General features: G+C 40.7%; 1 protein-coding gene across 1 annotated transcript in view; it reads left to right on the forward strand.

Annotated features, from left to right (window-relative positions):
- The window catches only part of agtpbp1 (ATP/GTP binding carboxypeptidase 1), a 289,350-nt gene that overhangs the window by 64,881 nt on the left and 204,533 nt on the right, over positions 1–19,936 (forward strand). Inside the window, exon 3 of the mRNA XM_059644629.1 lies at positions 3,787–3,944. Coding sequence (XP_059500612.1) covers positions 3,874–3,944 — 71 coding nt within the window. The 5' untranslated portion in view covers positions 3,787–3,873. The remainder of the gene's footprint in view (positions 1–3,786; positions 3,945–19,936) is intronic.

The following is a 19,936-nucleotide window of genomic DNA, read 5'->3' on the forward strand; positions in this document are numbered from 1 at the left end:
GAATTCTACTAGACTCCATTCTGAAAAAGACGCCTTTATGCCCGCTCTGTGCATTCGGCCAGCCAGCCAATCCTCTCTCCATGCCAATACCTTGCCTCTAAAGTCATGGACTCTTATAGGAACAACCAGGACTAGATAGCATGATCTGAGAGTAACATGTTTTACCATTTAAAACATTGGGGCAGAGGAATTTTGTCTCTTAGACCGTACCAAATCTTTGGAATTCCTTACTGCAGAGGACTGTTGAGTCATTAACTTTATTCAAAGCTGAGAGAGACTGATTTTTACTAAGTAAGGGAATCATGAGTTATGGGGAAAAGACAGAAAAGTGAAGACATAGAGTGCTACAGCATGAAAAGAGAACCTTTGGCCCACCTTTTCCATGCTGACCGGATACCCTAAATTAATCTAGTCCCATTTGCAAGCATTTGCTAAATATTCCTCTAATCCATCCTATTCATGTAGCTTTAGACTCCCCAACCCTGGGCAAAAGACCCTGGCTATTCACCCTATCCTAACCACTCATGATTTTTTAAACTTCTATAAGGTCACCCACCAACCTCTGACGCCCCAGGAAAAATAGCCCCTGCCTGTGCCTCCTCCCCCTGTAGCTAAAAACCTACAAAACCAGCAACCTCCTTATAAATCTTTTTTGTATCTTTTAAAGTTTCACAACATCTTTCCTATTGCAGGGAGGACCAGATTGGAACATGTCAATCCAAAAGTGGCAAAACCAATTCCCTGTACAGCAACAACATGACCTCCCAACTCCTATAAGCAATGCACTGACCAATAAAGATAAGAGTATCATATGCCTCCTATGCTACCCTGCCTGCCTGCGACTCTATTTTCAAAGAACTGTGAATCTACACCCCAGGGTCTTGTTGTTCGGCAATACACTCCAGAACTCCACCACTAAGTGTACAAGTCCTGCCCTGATTTGCCTTACCAAAAGGCAAAACGTCACATTTATCTAAATTAAACTTCATCTGCCACACCTCAGCCTATCTGATCAAGATCCTGCTGTACTCTGAGATAACATTTTTCACTGTCTATGACACCACTAATTTTGGTGTCATCTGCAAACTTACTAACCATACCTCCTGCATTCACGTTCAAATTATTTGTATGAATGACAAAAAGCAGTGGACCCAGCACTGATCCTTGCAGTACACCGGTGGTCACAGGCCTCCAGTCCGAAAAACAATCCTATATCACCACTGTCTGCCTCTACCTTTAAGCCAATTTTATATCCAAATGGCTATCTTTTCCTGGATTCCATGTGATCTAACTTTGTAAATCAGTCTACCAAGTTGAACCTTGTTGACCGCCTTGCTGAAGTCCGTGTAGACAATATCCACTGCTCTGCCTTCAGTTTTCTTTGTCACTTCTTCAAAAAATTCAATCACACTAGTGAGACATGATTTCCAGCGCAATGTTGACTATCCCTAATCAGTCCTTGCCTTTTCAAATACAAATAAATCCTGTCCCTCAGAATCCCCTCCAATGATGTACCCATCACTGACATCAAGCTGACCGGTCTATAGATGACTGGCTTTTCTTGACCACCTTTCTGAAATAATGGAGCTGAGGATTATCAGATCAGCCATGATCTCCTCAAATAGTTGAACAGGCTTGATCGTCAAAATGGTCTGTTCTACTCCGATGTCTTTGTCTAATTTTTACTTATTTGAGTCTGATGGTTTTTGGATGGATTGCACCTTGTTAATGGTTTTGGTTCTGCTGGAGAGTCTTGCATTGGGAACATCAGATCTGCTGTCTCCATTTGGACTTTTCTGTGCACCTTCAGTGTTTTATTTTCTAATGATTGTTTTGAATCATAGAATCCCTTCAGTGTGGAAGCAGACCATTCGGCCCGTTGAACCCACCCTGACCCTGCAGAGACCATGCCACCTAAACTCCAGCCCATCCCTGTAACTCGGCGTTTCCCATGGCTAATCCACTTAAGTCACACATCACTGGACACCTTAGACAATTTTTAGCATGGCCAGTCCACCTGACTAGCACATGTTTGGACTATGAGAGGAAACCGGAGCATCTGGAGGAAACCGACACAGACAGAGGGAGAATGTGCAAACTCAACACAGACACTGTGCTGAGGGTGGAATCGAAACCATGCCACTGGCACTGTGAGGAGGCAGTGTTAACCACTGAGCCACCATGTTGCCCCAAGGGCAAATATTATGATTCTATGAGACCGATGTTATCCTGCCCACTAGACTGTACTGTTAGCAGAATGACTAAAATGTAGTTTGTTTTAGTATGTTTTAGGATATTTCAATTGCTCATTTTTCCTTCAATTAAATGCATTTACAAGATAGCTAGAATTGTAAGTTAAGCCAATCCAGACGGCATTGCACTTTATTTTGATTTTTTTTTAGGCAATTTCTTTCCAGCTTCTAAGGATAATTAATAGTCAATCCAATGTTATAACCCACTTTATCAACTATGATCACTTACATTTCACAAACCACTCATCTATACTTCTAACAGCCTGTTTTACGTAAAGTTTAATTATCTACATTTTCTTATTGTTGGGAACAGTCCATACAGTTTATCAAAAGTTAGTTGGTACGCATTCAAATACTTTGTATTCAAAAATGATTGCCAGTTTTGTAGTTACGCTGTGATTGCATTACCAATGTGTTTCATGGCTCAGAAGGATTTATGTAGTCATATGTCATCTTTCTTCAACAGTAAATAAATCTCAATTTAGTTATTTATATTCATTGCAATTGTTTAGAACCAATAGAAGATAAAGGGAAAACCTGCATATCTGTCAGGCACTTTTTATGCTGATAAGGGCGCAGATTCTTGAGCGACACTATAGATTTTAATCACTTTTTTTCAACCTAAGATCCATTAAAAGCCAAAACCAAACCGCAAGGGGTTTAAAAAAAATGCTGTAGTGCTAAGGATTTCCAGAACCATTCTTCCCAACCTCTGTACCATCATCTCTGCCGTGGCACAATTTACCTAAGAATGGAGACAGCGGAATCTAGGGCAATCGCTGAAGATTGTGATTCTGTTAGCTTTTCAGTGTGAGACTGTTGTTCATTCAGTTGTAGGATAAATCTTTAAGACTTAACACAAACCAAGTCTGCTGAGCTGGATGTGCCTTTATATTCTGTTGCCTGTCCAGTATTCTTTGAATTTTTTTACAGCAGTTTCATAAGACTGAGTAGCTAAACTAATTTTTTGGGGAATGTTGAGTCAATTACATTGCTGTGGATCTGGTGCCACCTGCTAGATTGGTTAGCATTGTCAGATTTCCTTCTTTAAAGCGTATTTGTGAACCACATGAGTTTTATTACAGTCTGGTAGTTTGAGGCCATTAATGTTGAGACTTTTCTTTTAATTCCATATTTAGTGAATAAGTTGAATTTAAAACCCCTGCCTGACATGGTATGATTTGAAAATGTCTCCAGAACAAATCTGATAACATGACCACTATGGTACAATTCTCTTATTCCAAGGCAAAATCAATAAATTTGCAGAATGGGCATTTAATTAGCAAATGAAGATCATTATAAGTAACGATAAGGTGAAACAATTAAGTTGATCACATGTTACTGCAGAGGTAAGAATCTAAGTAGGATAGAAGAGCAAATTGATCTGGAACACAAACATACAAATCATTAAATGTAACAATGGAGGTTAATAAAACAATATTTTAAAAGCACATAAAGCACTAAGATTTATATATGTAAGGCTAAAATTGAAAAGTCAGCAGTAATGCTAAACTTGTGTTGAATCTTGGTTTAGATCATACACGTTCTTTATCGAAGTTTGGATGCTAGTTTACACGCAAGCTATAGAGGTACTGGAGAAGTGCATAAAAGATTCTTAGCAATGATACCAGAAATATGGTGTTATCCCCATCGGAAAATAATGAACAGACTGGTCTTATTTCTCTTGAAAAGGTAAGGCTGAGGGGTGAACTAATGGCATTTAAAATTCTGAAAGGTTTTGATACAGCCTGCGCAGTGCTATCAGTTGCAAAGAGCAAAACTGTAGTCACAAAATAAGGAATTCAGAAGAAACTTCTTTGTGTAAAGCGATGACAATGTGGAACTTGCAACCGCAGAGAGTAAATGAGACAAATAGTAAAAATGCGTTCGAGTGGAAGCTAGATTAGACAATAATAGAAAAGGGAAAACTTTATTATGTTATTGGCTAGATGAAGAAGAATAGGAGCTGTGGTCTGGTTAGGTTTAGTGGCATGTTTCAATGTGGCAATTTCACTCCTGTGAAATTACTTCTATCAACATGCTGAACTGCAGGCAAAGCGCGTTAAGAAAGCCATTGAATTCCCAGTAAAATGGGGAGAAAGCTAGATGGAAAGTACAAATTGAATATATCATAGGGGGCTCATCTCTGTGACTGGCTGTTGTTGGCTAGTGACATGACTTAAAACTCTCAGATTCCAGGAAAGGATTAAGATGTACAAAAGATCCAGATGTCACCTTCACTATAAAAGGAAATATTTTTTAAAATGCTGGAAATACTGTTCAGATAAGTTAGCACCTGTGGAAACAGAAACATTCAATTTCTGAATTTTTACCTTTTCAATAAAAGATTTCCAAAGGTTGGAGGGGGAACCAGTTTTATCTAGGTGCAGCAGCAGCAGGGAATGAGGGAGACAAGGAGACTGGTAAGTGCAATAGAAGAGTGCTGAAATGATGAAAGGGATGATGTAAAAGGTGAAAGATAGTTGTAATGAGACAAGTAGCAAAACAATATATCAGCCCAAAACAGCTATAATTAGCAATTGCAGCATCTTGGGGGGAAAAGAAATTGGGAGTAATAGTTATGATCTGACTTGATTGAATTCCGTTTTCAAGCCCAGATGATTTTAAAGTACTGAATTGAAAGATGAGATGATGTTCCTTCAACTTCTCTTGAGGTTCATTGGAATAGTATGTTATGTTCTTTATCTTTTATTCATTAATGGGATGAGGGTGGCACTGACTAGAATAATATTTATTGGTTAATCTTAATTACGCTTGAGATGATGATGGATAGCTGCATTTATGAACTGCTGTACTCCTTGCCAAGAAGACAAACTTAGAGTGCTGTTAAGAAGGAAGTGCTGGGATTTTAACTCTGTGGTGTTGAAGAAACAGCAGAATACTTCGAGTTTTGTGATTTGAACGATAACTTTTAGGTTGTAGTATTCCAAACTATCTGCAGTTCTTTGCCCTTCTAGATGGTAAAGGTTGTGGTTTAGGAAGACTCTAACAAAGGAAGCTGTGTGAGTTTTTGCCATATGTCCTGTATTTAGTGCTGAGAGTGAATACTGAAGATGGCGGATTGGATACCAGTCAAATAGATTACTTTGTCACAGAGTGAAACAAGTCTTTTGAGCGTTGAAAGGGGAGAAGAAAATGTTTGAGGGAGGCTTCATATTGAATGTGACAAAAATAGCAGCGTGTGATATTTCGAATGTGGAGATAGCTAAGGAGATAAGTAAGAGGATGGAACATCCCTGAGTAGTGATGGAATATTTGAGGGCTTTCTTAGAAAGTCAAGATCCCTGTCAACGACAGTGAATGGACATCCTCAGTTGAGGATAACAGGAACCTAAATAGAATTATGGCTGTAAAAGGCAGCATTACTGAAACATTGGAAACGAGAACAGAAAGGAGATTGTGTTTGAAGCCATAGTTTCAGAGTTTGTATTTTTTGAGTAAGGCCCTAATTGAAAAAGATAACCTTAAACAGAAACTAAGAAAGGAAATAAACTCTTCCAGTTTGTAAGCAAACTCAGTTTGAAGCTAATTGGAAACCAGAATTTCTGCAGAAGCTGAATCTGATTGAAACCATATTAAAGGGAGGGCGAGCTGTCAGAGTTGAGGTAGTGATTCTATTGAATTCCATGCAGCAGGCTGAAGGAGGCAGGGACTAAATCTAGAAGCTAGAATAAGCACGTATGAAGTTTGTGAAGCTCTGTTACTTGAACAAAACTTTGGTGGACCTCTCTCATCCAGACTTTGATTCGTAAGGTTGGGGAGGTTCTTCAGAAGTGTGGCATTTTTGGTGAAAACTGTATTCCTAAAACCCACGTTGCTTGTGTGCTTTTGTTGGCTGAAAATCTGGCTTAATCTTAAGAGAAGGGTGTAGTGATTGTAATGAAGTCAGTAAGGTGGATCTCATAGAATATGAGTTCCCTGACTGGGGCTATTAACATGGTCCAAATTAAGCTGCAGGTTCCATTCCTGGTGATGCCCCTCTGTGAATTCCTTTAAGTTTCAGCTTTGCAACTGTACTCACCCTGGACCCCAAAGACTTTGGTTTCCTGGAAGCTGTTTGGCAGGTCATGGGAATGGCATCACCGGACCACGAGTCAGCATCATTTATGGTTGGAGTTTTGATGGTATCTGATTGTCTGAACCTCTGACTTTCATTCTTGATTAATGAAAATATTCTTGGAAAATGCTTTCGCTCTTGTTTGTCCCGTGCTAGTCCAAGAATTCCATCTCTGAGATACAAATGCTCCTGGGCATCCCTGTTAATCATGGTCCCAGTTCTGAAAACCAAAAAAGTAGAACTGGGATCCTATTCCTTGCTGAAGTATTCAGGTGACTGTTAACCTGGTCAAATCAGGGACTGCTGGCTAACAGATATAACAGGACTGCCAACGGTTCTGTTCTGTCTGGAAGGTGGCTCTGAAAAAACTGGATCAGTATTAAGCACTATGCACAAGTAAATAAAGGGGGACTTGGTGACTGCATGCAAATTAGGCCTTTATTCTGTCGAATTTAAATGGTTAAGGAGTGATCGATTGAAGTTTTCAGGATATTTAAAAGGGAAAGGCAGGGAAGATAAAAGATATACAATTTCCACGAGTTGAAGGCTAGAACTAGACTCAGAATTAGGGCCAGACTGTTCAGGAGCGATGTTAGAAACAACTTCTTCACACAAACAGCATTGGAGTTATTTCAAACAGAAGCTCTGCAGAGTTATTTCAAAGGGAAGCTAAAGTTGTTTGAGTTTTGAGATAAAAAAAGCCTGAGAGTAAGACACATTTCAGTGAAGCTCCCTGCTGGGTTGGAGCTAATCAACAGGATAAGTGGGAAACTATTCAATCTGTATTGCATTTGTGACATTGTCATCAACTCCCTTAAGTTTATTTAATCAAAAAGAGTTTTCCAATTAATGTAATTTTTTTTAGATAGCGTTTGCATTTCTAAAATACTTTTCACAACTACAGGGTGGCCTAAATCACTTCATGGGCAGTGAAATACTTTTGAAGTACATTCACTGTTTTATTTGGTTTAATGTTGCTACGTGGTATTGTACACATGCATTGCACTCAACTGCTTCACTTCCAGAGCAAGATAGGAATATAGGAACAGGACTAGGCCATTCAGTCCCTACAGCCTGCTTCACCATACAATAAAATCATGGCTGATGAGTAGCCTAATGCCACATACCTACCTTGGGCCCATATCCCTTGTTATCCTTGCTTAATTGGAAAAAGTATGCCTATCTTAGATTTAAATTTAATAATTTAGTTAACATCGACCACTGTTTGAGGAAGAGAATTTCAAATCTGCACTGCTGTTTGTGTGAAGAAGTTATTTCTAATGTCTCTCCTGCATGGCCTGGCCCTAACTCTGAGACTGATTCTAGCCTTCAACTCATGGAAATCGTATGTATCTTTACGTTTCTGTCTTTCCTTTTTAATATCCTGAAAACTCTCAATTAAATCCCTCCTTAACCATCTAAATTCAAGAGAATAAAGGCCTAATTTGTCCTATTTGTCCTCCATAATTTAACCCCTGTATACCATCCTTGTAAACCTGCATGGAACTCCCAACAAAGCCAAACATCTTTTCTAAGGTGTGCTGCTCAGATCTGCTGTCAGTACACGAATTGGGGTCTAACTAGGGATTTGGATAACTGCAGTATAACGTCTACATCCTTGTATTCCAGCCCTTTTGATGTGAAAGACATTCTATTAGCCGCCTTGATCGTTTTCTGCATCTGTTTGTTACTTAAAGAGGTATTGCACCTGAACGAACCCTCAAATCCTGTTGGACATCCACTGTATTAAACTTTATTAGAGACAAAAAAATCTGCTGGAATCCAAAGTAGACAAACAGGTGGCTGGAAGAACACAGCAAGCCAGGCAGCATCTGAAAGAAAGAAGTAGTCAACATTTCGGGTATTGCCCTTCTTCAGAACTTTGTGCCTTCTAAAAACAAATCGCTTTTTCTTTTTCCTTGTGCAGTCCGAGATAGACAACCTCACAATTGCTTATATTAAAATCCATCTTCTTGGAATTCATAGTTCATAAGATCCCCACAGTGTGGAAACAGGCCAATAGGCCCAGCAAGTCCACACAGTCCTTCTGAAGAGCATCCCACCCAGACCCATCCCCCTATGCTATCCCTGTGACTGCATTTCCTGTGGCTAATACACCTAACCTACAAAACCCTGAACACTGTGGCCAATTTAGCAAGGCCAATCCACCTAACTTGCACATCTTTGGACTTTGCGCATCTGTCACTGCTTTGCCTAATTCAATTAATCTATCAATATCCTATTGTAATTTTATTCTGTCACTAACACAATCTCCAGTGCTGCCCAATTTTGTCCTCTGCAAATTTTGATATTTCACTTTTTATGCCTTTATCCAAAATGTTAATGAATGTTGTGAATAACTGAAGGACACCCCCAGTCACACCCTGCCAATTTGAGTTATTATTCTACCTCTCTGCTCGCTACCACTCATCCAGTTTCCTAACCAATTCAGTAATTTACCTTCAGTTCCACCTTAGATAATGGTCTCTTTTGTGAGACATAACCAAAAGCCTTCTGGAAGCCCATATAAACAACATCGATTGATTTAGCTCTGTCCACCACCTTTTTTCACCTCGTCAAAAAAACTCTGAAGTTTGTGAGGCATGACCCACCCATTGTGAATCCATGCTGACTCTTCTGATTGAAATTTTTTGAGGTGATCAGTTACTCTATTCTTGAGTGTAGATTGCTGCAATTTCCCCACCAAAGATGTTAGGGTAACTGCTGTGTAATTCTGGTTTCCTTCCTAATTTTCTGAAAATCCTTCGACTCTGAAGAAGTACAAGAGGATTGGCCTACTAATGTGACACCCCTAGTCAAAAAGAGAGGGAGGCAAAAAGTGGGTAACTGTAGGCTGATTAGCCTAACATAGCCTATGGAGGGATTGTCTTATGAACAAATGTTAAACAAGAAGGTACTCTACTCATTGGAATTTAGAAGAATGAGGTAATTTAATTGAAGCATATCAGATTCTTAAGGGGCTTGACAGCCACTATCTCTGTGGCTATCTCTTTTAGGATACTAAGGTGGCAGCCATACGAGCCAGGGGACATATCTGCCTTTAGCCACATTAGTTAGTCTCGTACTACTTCTTAAGGGTCTTGACAGTGTAAATGATGAGAGGATATTTCCCTCCACTGGAGGGTATCAGACCAGAGGCCATAATCTAAGAATTAAGGGGCATCAATTTAAGACTGAGATGAAGAATTTCTTCTGAGTGTTGAAAGTCTTGGGAATTCCTTCCTGCTCGAGGTTTAAAAATTAAGGCTGAGAACGATAATCTTCAATTCATCTTGTGATAAATAATTTACGTGAAAAGGGCAGGAAAGTGGACAAGAGGAATGTTGGATAGCCATGATTTAATTGTCTGGTGGAGCAGGCTTGAGGAGCCATATAGCCTGTCCTGTTCCTATTTCCTGTGGTCTAGGAACAGAGGGATCTTCTGGTGCTTGTCCACAGATCCCTTTGGATGGTAGATCAGATTAATAGGGTAGTTAAAAAGGCATATGTGACACTGAGCTTTAATAGCTTGTTATAAGTTATAGTCATAGAGATGCCCAGCATGGAAACAGACCCTTCGGCCCAACTCAGCCATACCAACCAGCTATCTTAAATTAATCTAGTCCCATTTGCCACATACCCTCTAAACCCTTCCTATTCATATACCCATCCAGATGGCTTTTAAATGTTGTGATTGTACCTGCCTCCATCACATCCTCTGGCAGCTCATTACACACACAACCCTCTGTGTGAAAAAGTTGTCCCTTATGTCCCTTTTAAATCTGTCCCCATCATCATGCATCTATACCGTCTAGTTTTGGACTGCCTGACCCTTGGCTGTTCACCCCATCCATGCCACTACTGCATTTAAAAAAAACTTCTATAGGGTCACCTCTTGGCTTTTGACACTGCAGGGAAAATAGCCCCAGCCTATTTAGCCTCTCCCTATGGCTCAAAGCCTCCAACTCCAGCAACGCCCTTGTGAATCTTTTCTGAACTATTTCAGGTTTAGCAACCCCTGTCTTAAAGCAAGGAGACCTGAACTGAATGCAGTATTCCAAAAAGGGGCCTAACCAATATCCTGTACAGCTGCAACATGACCTCCCAACTCCTATACTCACTCCACTGACCAATAAAGGCAAGTGCACCAAATGCCTTCTCTACTATCCTGTCTCCCTGCAACTCCACATTCAGGGGACTGTGAATCTGCACTCCACGGTGTTTTTGGCCACTCTACCCAAGACTTAACCATCAAATGTAAAAGTCCTGCCCTCGTTTGCCCTCCCATTATAAGAACAACGAGCTTATGTTGGAGGTGTACGGAACCTTGGTTAGGCCACAGGTGAAGTACTATGCACAGTCTGGTCACTGCATCATAGGAATGAGGTGATTGTACTGAAGTGAGTGCAGAAGGTATACACAGGACATTTTAGTTATGAACAAGAGTGAAATGAATGTACAGCATAATTGGAAAACAGCTGTTCCCCATTGTTGAAGGGTCAATAACGAGGGAGCATAGTTTTAAGGTAAAAGGCAGGAGGTTTAGAGAGGATTTGAGGAAAACCTTTTTTACCAGAGGGATGTGTGAATCTGGAATGCACTGCCTGGGAAGTTTCTTGAGGTGGTAGACTTCACAATGTTTAAAAAGGACTTGGATGAGCACTTGAAATGTCATAACATACAATGCACTAGGCTAAATGCTGGGAAGTGGGCCTTTGTGGAGTAAAAGCTGAATTTCTTGGAGAAAATCAACAGGTTTGCTCGCAGCTGTGGAGAGAAAAACAGTTGACATTTTGAGTCTAATGATCCTTCTACTGACTGTACTCTTATCAGGGGGCTTGAAACATTGACTCTGTTTTTCTCTCTAGGGATGCTGCCAGACCTGCTGAGTTTCCCCAGCAAATTCTACTTCTCATTCTGGTTTCTAGCATTTGCAGTTCTTTGTTTTATTACAGATTGAGAACAGTTTAGTCAGTGCAGACTGGATAGAGCAACAGGCATCTGCCCTACTGTATGATCCAGTGACTACCGACAGTCTTGTCTGGTTAATGGCTTAGTGAAAGCTCTCCATTGAGGCTTAAAAATATGCAAATGAATCCTAGAATTAAGAAGCTGGCAAGCAGTATGAGTCTTCACTGAATTTTGTGAATGTTAGATGATATACAGACTGCAGTGTCCTATAATGACTTTGCTTTCCTTTTAGTCATAATGCAAGGGAAAGTTATGAGTGCTGCTTCCATCTCCATCTAGTTGTGATAACATGAATAGCAGCTCCCTAATCCTTCTAAGCAAATCTGAACATGAACTGATATCCAAAGATATCAGTATAAATTTTAGATAAACACTTTGCCAAACTTAGGCCTAGATAAAATAAACGAAGTCGAATCTCTGTACTGACTGGGGAGAATGCTTTGCATTTATTCTGCTCTGTGTATTGACAAGTTTGTATTTAATTCATCAGTCAAAATCTAGATGAAAATTCTTCCCACCAACCCTGGAGATTCGTAATTTGAAAGATGGATTGTTCAAGCACAGTTATAGAGTCATACAGTCATATAGCATGGAAGACCCTTCAGTCTAACCAGTCTGTGCTGATCATAATCCAAAATTTAAAGTAGTCCCAACTACCCGCGTTTGGCCCATATCATTTCAAGCCTTTCTTATTCATGTACTTTTCAAAAGCCTTTTAAACACTGTAAGTGTACCTGCACCCCACCACTTCCTCTAGAGTTTCCTTCCATGTATGAGCCACTCTCCGTGTAAAAAAACTGTTATGACGGGGAATTGCTGGACCTTTCTGAAAATTGAACTAAAACGCAAGCTCCAATATATTATGACAGGAGTAGGGGTGCTCCTGTATTAATTACCCCCAATCACCCAGAGATACTTGACTTTCCCCTCATAATCTTATTAAAAGAATGGTTAAAATAAAGAAAATCCCTGTTCTCCACTTTGCAAGTAACAAGAAACAATGTATATATTTAACTCAACAATGAACAAATTAATAAAATTACTAACAAAACGACAATTCCCCCTTAGACTACTAACTGCTCCCTAACGGGTCAAAATTCTACTGGAATGCTGTTTAAATAAAGGCGAACACCACTGATATAAACCCAGTTAATAAGAAGCAATAAGTTATACCTTAATCTCTCCAATTTCGCACAAACTGTCTTCTGGAATATTTTGCCTTTTCTGCTGTTTTCACAAATGACTTCTTTCCAATATTTCTGCTGTCCAGGGTGTGTTTTCTCTATAATGTTTTCAGTGTAGACTTTGAGCTAAAATATCTTTGATTAATTAAATGGGCTTTCGCTGAGAGCTGATGTTGCTAACTCTGGCAGGTAGCAGTTGTCTCTCTCTTTCAAATGGCAGTTGGCTCTCCCTAATTTTTCACAACATCCTTGTCCTATATATCTGTAATGACATAATCAAATTCTTATAATATGATTGGTTTCAGGTTGTCTTCTTGTACCTAGGTACTTCATTTAAATTAATTGGCCAAGTTCAAACTCATTGTCACAACATCAAAACAAGCCCAGCTCTTCCCCCCCACCCACTGCATCCCAAAACCAGTCCAACCTGTCTCTGCCTCCCTAACCGGTTCTTCCTCTCACCCATCCCTTCCTCCCACCCCAAGCCGCACCCCCAGCTACCTACTAACCTCATCCCACCTCCTTGACCTGTCCGTCTTCCCTGGACTGACCTATCCCCTCCCTACCTCCCCACCTACACCTTCTCCACCTATCTTCTTTACTCTCCATCTTCGGTCCGCCTCCCCCTCTCTCCCTATTTATTCCAGTTCCCTCCCCCCATCCCCCTCTCTGATGAAGGGTCTAGGCCCGAAACGTCAGCTTTTGTGCTCCTGGGATGCTGCTTGGCCTGCTGTGTTCATCCAGCCTCACATTTTATTATCAAAACAAGACTGTTGTTTTGCCTGTCACCTGTAAGGCATTTTTGAGACACTTATTTCACTTTTTGAGGTTGTCTCTACTGGCAACTTCAGCTGCTGCTTACAGACATAGAAATTTTCTTTTAAGGAGCCACACATTTTAGCTTCTTGCCTTCCATTTCACAATTAGTCCACCCAACTTTGTAACAATGCCTTTTTAATATCTTTCTCCTCTCACCTTTAAAACTATGACCCCAAATTTTGAAATACCCAACCCAAAGGAAAATATCCCTAACCTTCACTTTATCAATGCCTTTCAAGACTTTTTAAACTTTTACCAAGGTCACTCCTCTACTTCCCAGTGAAAAATATCCCAACCTATCCAGCCTATTTTTATAACTTAAACTCTCCTTTCTCAGGCAACATCCTGGTAAATCTTTTCTGAACCCCTCTCTAGCTTAATAATACCCCTCTATAGCAGGGCAACCAAACAAGACAGAGTACGCCAGAAGAAGCGTCACCAACATCCACTACAGTCTCAACTGATGCCCCAACTCCTATACTCAGAAGTTTGAGCAATGAAAGCAAGTGTTCTAAACGCACCCTCTAAGATGATGCAAACCTCTAAGAATTACGTACACAAGTCCCTAGGCCTTTCTATTCTGCATTACTATCGAAAGGCCTACTTTTAATTAATAAATCATGCCCTTGTTTATTTTACTAAAATGCAATACCTTGCATTTATCCAAATTAAATTCATCCACTCCTCAGCTGATTGACCCAATTGATCAAGATCTCTTTGTAATCATAGATATGCTTCTCCATTGTCCACACACTATATTACCAATTTTGGCATCATCTGCAAACTTACTGATGATGCCTTCTATATTCTCATCTAGGTTATTTACATAGATGACAAACAAAAGTGGATGCAGCACTGATCTCTGTGGAACACCACTGGTAATAGGCCTCCAGTTCAAAAGGCAACCTTCAACCATCACGCTCAGTCCCCTGCCATTAAGCCAATTTTGTATTCACTTGGCAAACTCACCCTGAATCCCATCTAATCTAACTTTACTAATTAGCCTGCAGTGAGGAGCCTTGTCAAAGGCTTTACTGAAGTCCAAGTAAACAACATCAACTGGTCTGCCCTCATCATTTCTTCTTTGTCACTTCCTCAAAAAAACTCCAAGTTTGTAAGACACTTTTTCCTTCGCACAAAATCCTAATGATCCCTAATCATTGCTTGAGTTTTCAAGTGCATATAAATCCTGTCTTTAAGAACCACCAACAAAAAAACCCATTACTGAAGTGAGACTCAACAGGTCTAGTTCCCAGGCTGCTGCTTACATCCCTTCTTAAACAAAACACAGCATTAGACTACACAAGTATCCCCCATGAGCAGGTCCTAAAAACCCTCCATTACTTCCTTTCCCACAGGTCCAACCAGTCCCCCTTCACCTACACTCTCATCATCTTCACAGAACTTGCCCTTACCCTCAACAACTTTTCCTTTAACTCCTCTCACTTCCTACAAACTAAAGGGATGACTATGTGCACTGGCATGTGTCCGAGTTGTGCTTATCTCTTCATAGGATATGTGGAGCAGTTCTCCTTCTGCAGTTACACTGGCACCATTCCTCACCTTTTCCTCCAATACATTGCTGACTGTACCGGCGCTGCCTCGTGCTCCCATGAGGAGCTTGAACAGTTTATCAACTTTACTAACCCCTTTCACCCCAACCTCAAATTCACCTGGACCATCTCCGACACCTCCTTCCCATTCTTGGACCCAGTAACCATCTCAGCACCAACATCTATTTCAAACCCACTGACTCCCATAGCTACCTGCACTGCACCTCCTCTCACCCACCTTCCTGAAAGAATATGATCCCATGCTCCCAAATGCTCTGCCTCCACCACATCTGCTTCCAAGGTGGACGGTTCCTTTCCTGGACATCTGAGGTGTCCTCCTACTTCAAGGATCTTAATTTTGCTCCTCTCCAGTGATTCACAATGCCCCCAATCGCATCTCTCGTTTTTCATTCACTTCTGCCCTCAAACCCCATTCCCCCCAACAAAAATAAGGACAGAGTCTATTTGTAGCTTGAGTTGTGAATGAAGTTGTAGACTTGCTCGCTGAGTTGGCGTGTTTGATTGCAGACACTTCATTACCCTGCTAGGGGAGGCGATGGCCTTGTGGCATTATTGCTGGACTATTAGTCCAGAAACCCAGATACTGTTCCGGGGACCCAAGTTCAAATCCTGTGCGGCAGATAGTGAAATTTGAATTCTGTAAAATATCAGGAATTAAGAGTCTAACGGTAACTGCGAATCCATTGTCAATTATAGGGAAAAAAATGACTCCAGACCCACAGCAATATGGATGACTCTGAGCAATTCGGAGCAACAAATGCTGCCTAGCCAGTGACACCCTCATCCCGTGAATGAATAAAGGATCAGTGTGCTTCTGAAGCGTTGGTATTCTGTCTCACTTGTTATTTAGATGCCTTCCTTGGTGTGCCGAGGTGTTTGGCAGCACTTCTGGTTCCATTTTTCAGTGGTTTGTAAATTGGGCCCATTGGGCCCAGTTCAGTGTGTTTATGGATGAAGTTTTGATTGGGATCCCAGGCCTCCAGGAATTCCCTGGCATGCCTCTGTCCCAGTCGAATTTATGTCCTTTGTTGTCCATGTGTATTGAGACCAGTGAGAATTGGTCATGTCTCTTGATGGCAAGTTGATGTTCATGCATCCTTATTGTCAGTTTTCTTCTAGTTTGGCCTATGTAATGTTTCTCACAGTCTTTGCCTGGGATTTTCGGTATTAACGTTAGTTTTATTGGTTGGGGGCATGGGATCCTTTATCTTCGTAAGTAGCTATTGTAGGGTCGTTGTTGGTTTGTGGGCTACCCTGATACCTAACAGTCTGAGTAGTCCTGTGGTTATCTCTGATATACAGTAGGGTGACTCACATATCTGGCCGTTTATGTTTTGTTGTTGTGATCAATCACGGAGGTAATGGTGGATTGTGCTTTTTGGGTATCCATTCCTTTTAAAAACTCTTGTAAAAGTGCTCTTCTTCCGCTTTGCGCAAATCTGGGTTGTTACCATGTGTGGTGGCTTATTTGAATAATGTCCTGATGCAGCTCCATTTACAGGTGTTGGTGTGGTTGCTGTAATTAAGTTTCTGGTCTGTATGAGTGTTCTTTCTGTATGTGCTAGTCTGGAGTTCCCCATTGTTCTTACATTCTACCATTACTTCTAGGAAGGGTAGTCGGTTATTGTTCTCTTCTTTTGTGAATGTTATTCCAGTGAGGGTCTTGATTATGTGTCAGTGGGTTTCTTCTAGTCTTGTGTGTTTGCTAATCACAAAGGTGTCATCAACATAGTGGACCCAGAGTTTGGATTGTATCGTGGGGAGTGCTGTCTGTTCTAATCTTTGCATTACCGCTTCCGCAATCAGTCGTGATATTGGGGATCCTATTGGTGTTCAATTGATTTGTTTGAATATCTGGTCATTGAAGGTGAAGTGGGTGAAACCAGGGGTCCCTCGGTCCTCACATACCACGCCATCAACCTCTGCATCCAGCGCATCATCCTCTGCCATTTTTACTACCTGCAATCTGACCCCACAATGAAAGAGATATTTCCCTACCCACCCCAGCCTTTCATAGGGACTGCTCAGTCTGCTGTGTGCTCCCACCAACCCCACCTCATCTAGCACCTTACCCCGAAACCTCAGTTAGTGCTATGCCTGTCCCTACACCTCCGCTCTTACCTCCATCCGATGTCCCAAACAATACTTGCAAATCTGACAGGAATTCACCTGTACATCCTCCAACCTGGTCTACTGTATCTGTTGCTCCCAAGTGGTCTCCTCTACATTGATGAGACCAAGCCCAGACTCAGCTACTGATTCACGGAACATCTGCGCTCTGTACAACAGCGCCTTCTGGTTACCAACCATTTTGACCCCTCCTGTGACGTGCCCATCCTCGACCTCCTCCTGTGTCACAATGATGCCACACGTAAACTGGAGGGTCAACACCTCTTACTCTGCCTCGGTAGCTTACAGCCCAATGGCCTGAACATAAACTTCACCAATTTCAAAATCTCCCCAAACCCGGCCTCATCCCATGTCCAACCCTCCCTGTCATCCCCATCTCCTTGACCTGACACAAGCTGTCCATCTTCTTTCTCACCTGTCTACCCCACCCTTCCCATGACCTATCTCCACAACCCCCTGCTTGCATCTACATATCACCATCTCACCTATGTTCCCCTAGCCCCAACTCCGTCCATTTATTTCCAAGCTTCCTGCCCCCAGTCCTGATGAAGGGTGCCAATGCAAATCTCAATGTTTCCTCTCCCCTGCTGCTTCCTGACATGCTATTTTCCTCCAGCCCCACACTGTATTGACACAGTATTAGTCACTTTCCAGTCATTTGTCACCTCACCCATAGGTGTAGATGACACAAATATTTTTGCAAGAGGCCCTGCAATTTCCTCCCTAACTTGCTGCAGTGGCCTGGGATGCACTAGATCAGGTCTCAGAGATTTATTTACATTTATGTTCTGCAAGACCACCACCATTTTCTCTTTTGTACTGTGGTCTGTTTACAAAACATCAATATTTATTTCCCTGAGTTCTCTAGCCTCCATTTCTATCTTCACTGCAAAAATTATTGCAAAACATTCATTTAATATCTTTCTCATCTCTTGAGGCTCAACACAGAGGTGACCTCTTTAATCTTTAAGGGACTGAACTCTCTAGTTGCTCTTGCTCGTAATATATTTGTAGAATCTCTTTAGATTATCCTTATCCTTTACCTTATCTCTCAAGGCTATCTCATATCCCTCTATGCCTTCTTGATCTCCTTCTTAAGAATGCTCCTCTACTCTTTATGCGATTCATTTAAACCCAGTTGTCTATATCTATCTTTTTTTCGTTCTTGATGAGAGCCTCAATATTTTTATTCATCTGTTTTCCCTAATACTACCACCCTTACTTTTCACTCCAGCAGGAACATACTGACTCTGAGCTTGTGTTATCACACTTTTGAAAGCCTCCCACATATCAAATGTTTCTTTACCTTTGAACAGTCGATTCCAATTAACTTTTGAAAGTTCTTGTCTCCTACCATTAAAATTTGCCTTACTCTAATTAAAATCTTCATCTGTTAGAGAAGGCTTATCTTTTTTCATAACTATTTTAAAACTAATAGAATTATGACCACTAGCTCCAAAGTGTGTCCCCTTCATCACCCACCCCCTTGCCCCCACTCCCCCACCATCACTCAGTTATGTGCTCTGGCTTATTACTGAAGAGAAAGTCAAGTTTTGCTCCTTCTCTAGAAGAAACATTGACATATTGATAAATAAAATTTTCTTGAACACATTTAATGAGCTCTTCACTATCCAAACCTTTAACAGTGTGGTAGTCCGAATCAGTGTTTGGAAAATTAAAATCAGCTACTATTACAGAACTTTATTATTAATACATTCATCTGAGATCTCTCTACATATTTATTGCTCAATTTTCCTCAAACTCTTACCCAACAGTTGGAATTTGGAAGTCTGATCAAATCTGCAATGTATATCTGTGTAACTACTGCTGTAACATATAAGAAGTATACTTTCCTAGTGCCCTCTAATTGGTCTAGAATTTGAAGGAACCATTTTATCTTGAATCATGAAATAATATGTATATGTTTGTTGCTGCATGTGTTGCAAATTCAACAGGTTTGCATTTGTAATATAATGAGTCCATAAAATGTAATGAACGTCTCCTGACAATTTTATACACTTTCACTCGAATGATTTAGGTTCTGCAGGCAAACTTGCATGAGTTAAAGTGCAGATTAAAATGCAGGGACTCTAAAGTTATAGAAAAATGGACAAAATAGCAGGTTAAATAAGTGGCTGAGGAAGTGGTGAGGGAGACACAATCTTTGCGTCACGCGATGCTGGTCCCTATTTAAGGGAAAGAGAAATATTTCCACTGGGACCAGTTCAGTTTAAATCTTTCTGCGTCTTATGTCATAGGAAATTGAATGCTAAAGGTAGTAGATAGGATTTTAAATTAGTAAATGATGATTGTACAAAGATTTAGGAAAGTGTAAATTGAAAGACAGTAAGGAAACTGATAAGGCACAAGATGAAAGCAGGATTTTGGGTAAAAATAAAGTAATTCTTGAAGGGAATGTGAGATTAACAAATGTAATAAGGCTTTACTGCCTAAAGTAATGCTAAGAAAAGTTAGAAAAGAAGGTAGTGTTAAGGATCCTCAATTCAAATGCATGAAGCATTCACAACTAATTACATGAACTAATGGCAAAGATTGAAATGAATTTGCTAGTGACCATTCCAAAGATGCAGTTGTGAAATGGCTAGTGTTGTGTATAGTGATTGTAACAAGGGCAGCCAGGAAAACCTCAAAGGATATGAATTCCCTGATTGTGGCTATCAATCTGCTCCAATCAGGGAGCCCTAGCTAAGATAAGATTCCGAAGGAGCTGGATCAGTGTTACAGACTCCCTAAATGTAAATGGAGAGTGACTTGGTGATGGGACACTGGCTTCTCTGAAGTTATTCAGTAGAGATGAGAGAAAAGCACAGTCCTGAAGAAATTTGCTTGCAACAGCTGTCTTTAAGTTTGGATAAGTACTTCTGGTATCATGCTTGATCTATTTGATCCTGCCTTCAAAGACTGGGC

The sequence above is a fragment of the Stegostoma tigrinum genome, chromosome 3 (genome assembly GCF_030684315.1).
Source record: "Stegostoma tigrinum isolate sSteTig4 chromosome 3, sSteTig4.hap1, whole genome shotgun sequence".
In the NCBI taxonomy this organism is placed as follows: Eukaryota; Metazoa; Chordata; class Chondrichthyes; order Orectolobiformes; family Stegostomatidae; genus Stegostoma; species Stegostoma tigrinum.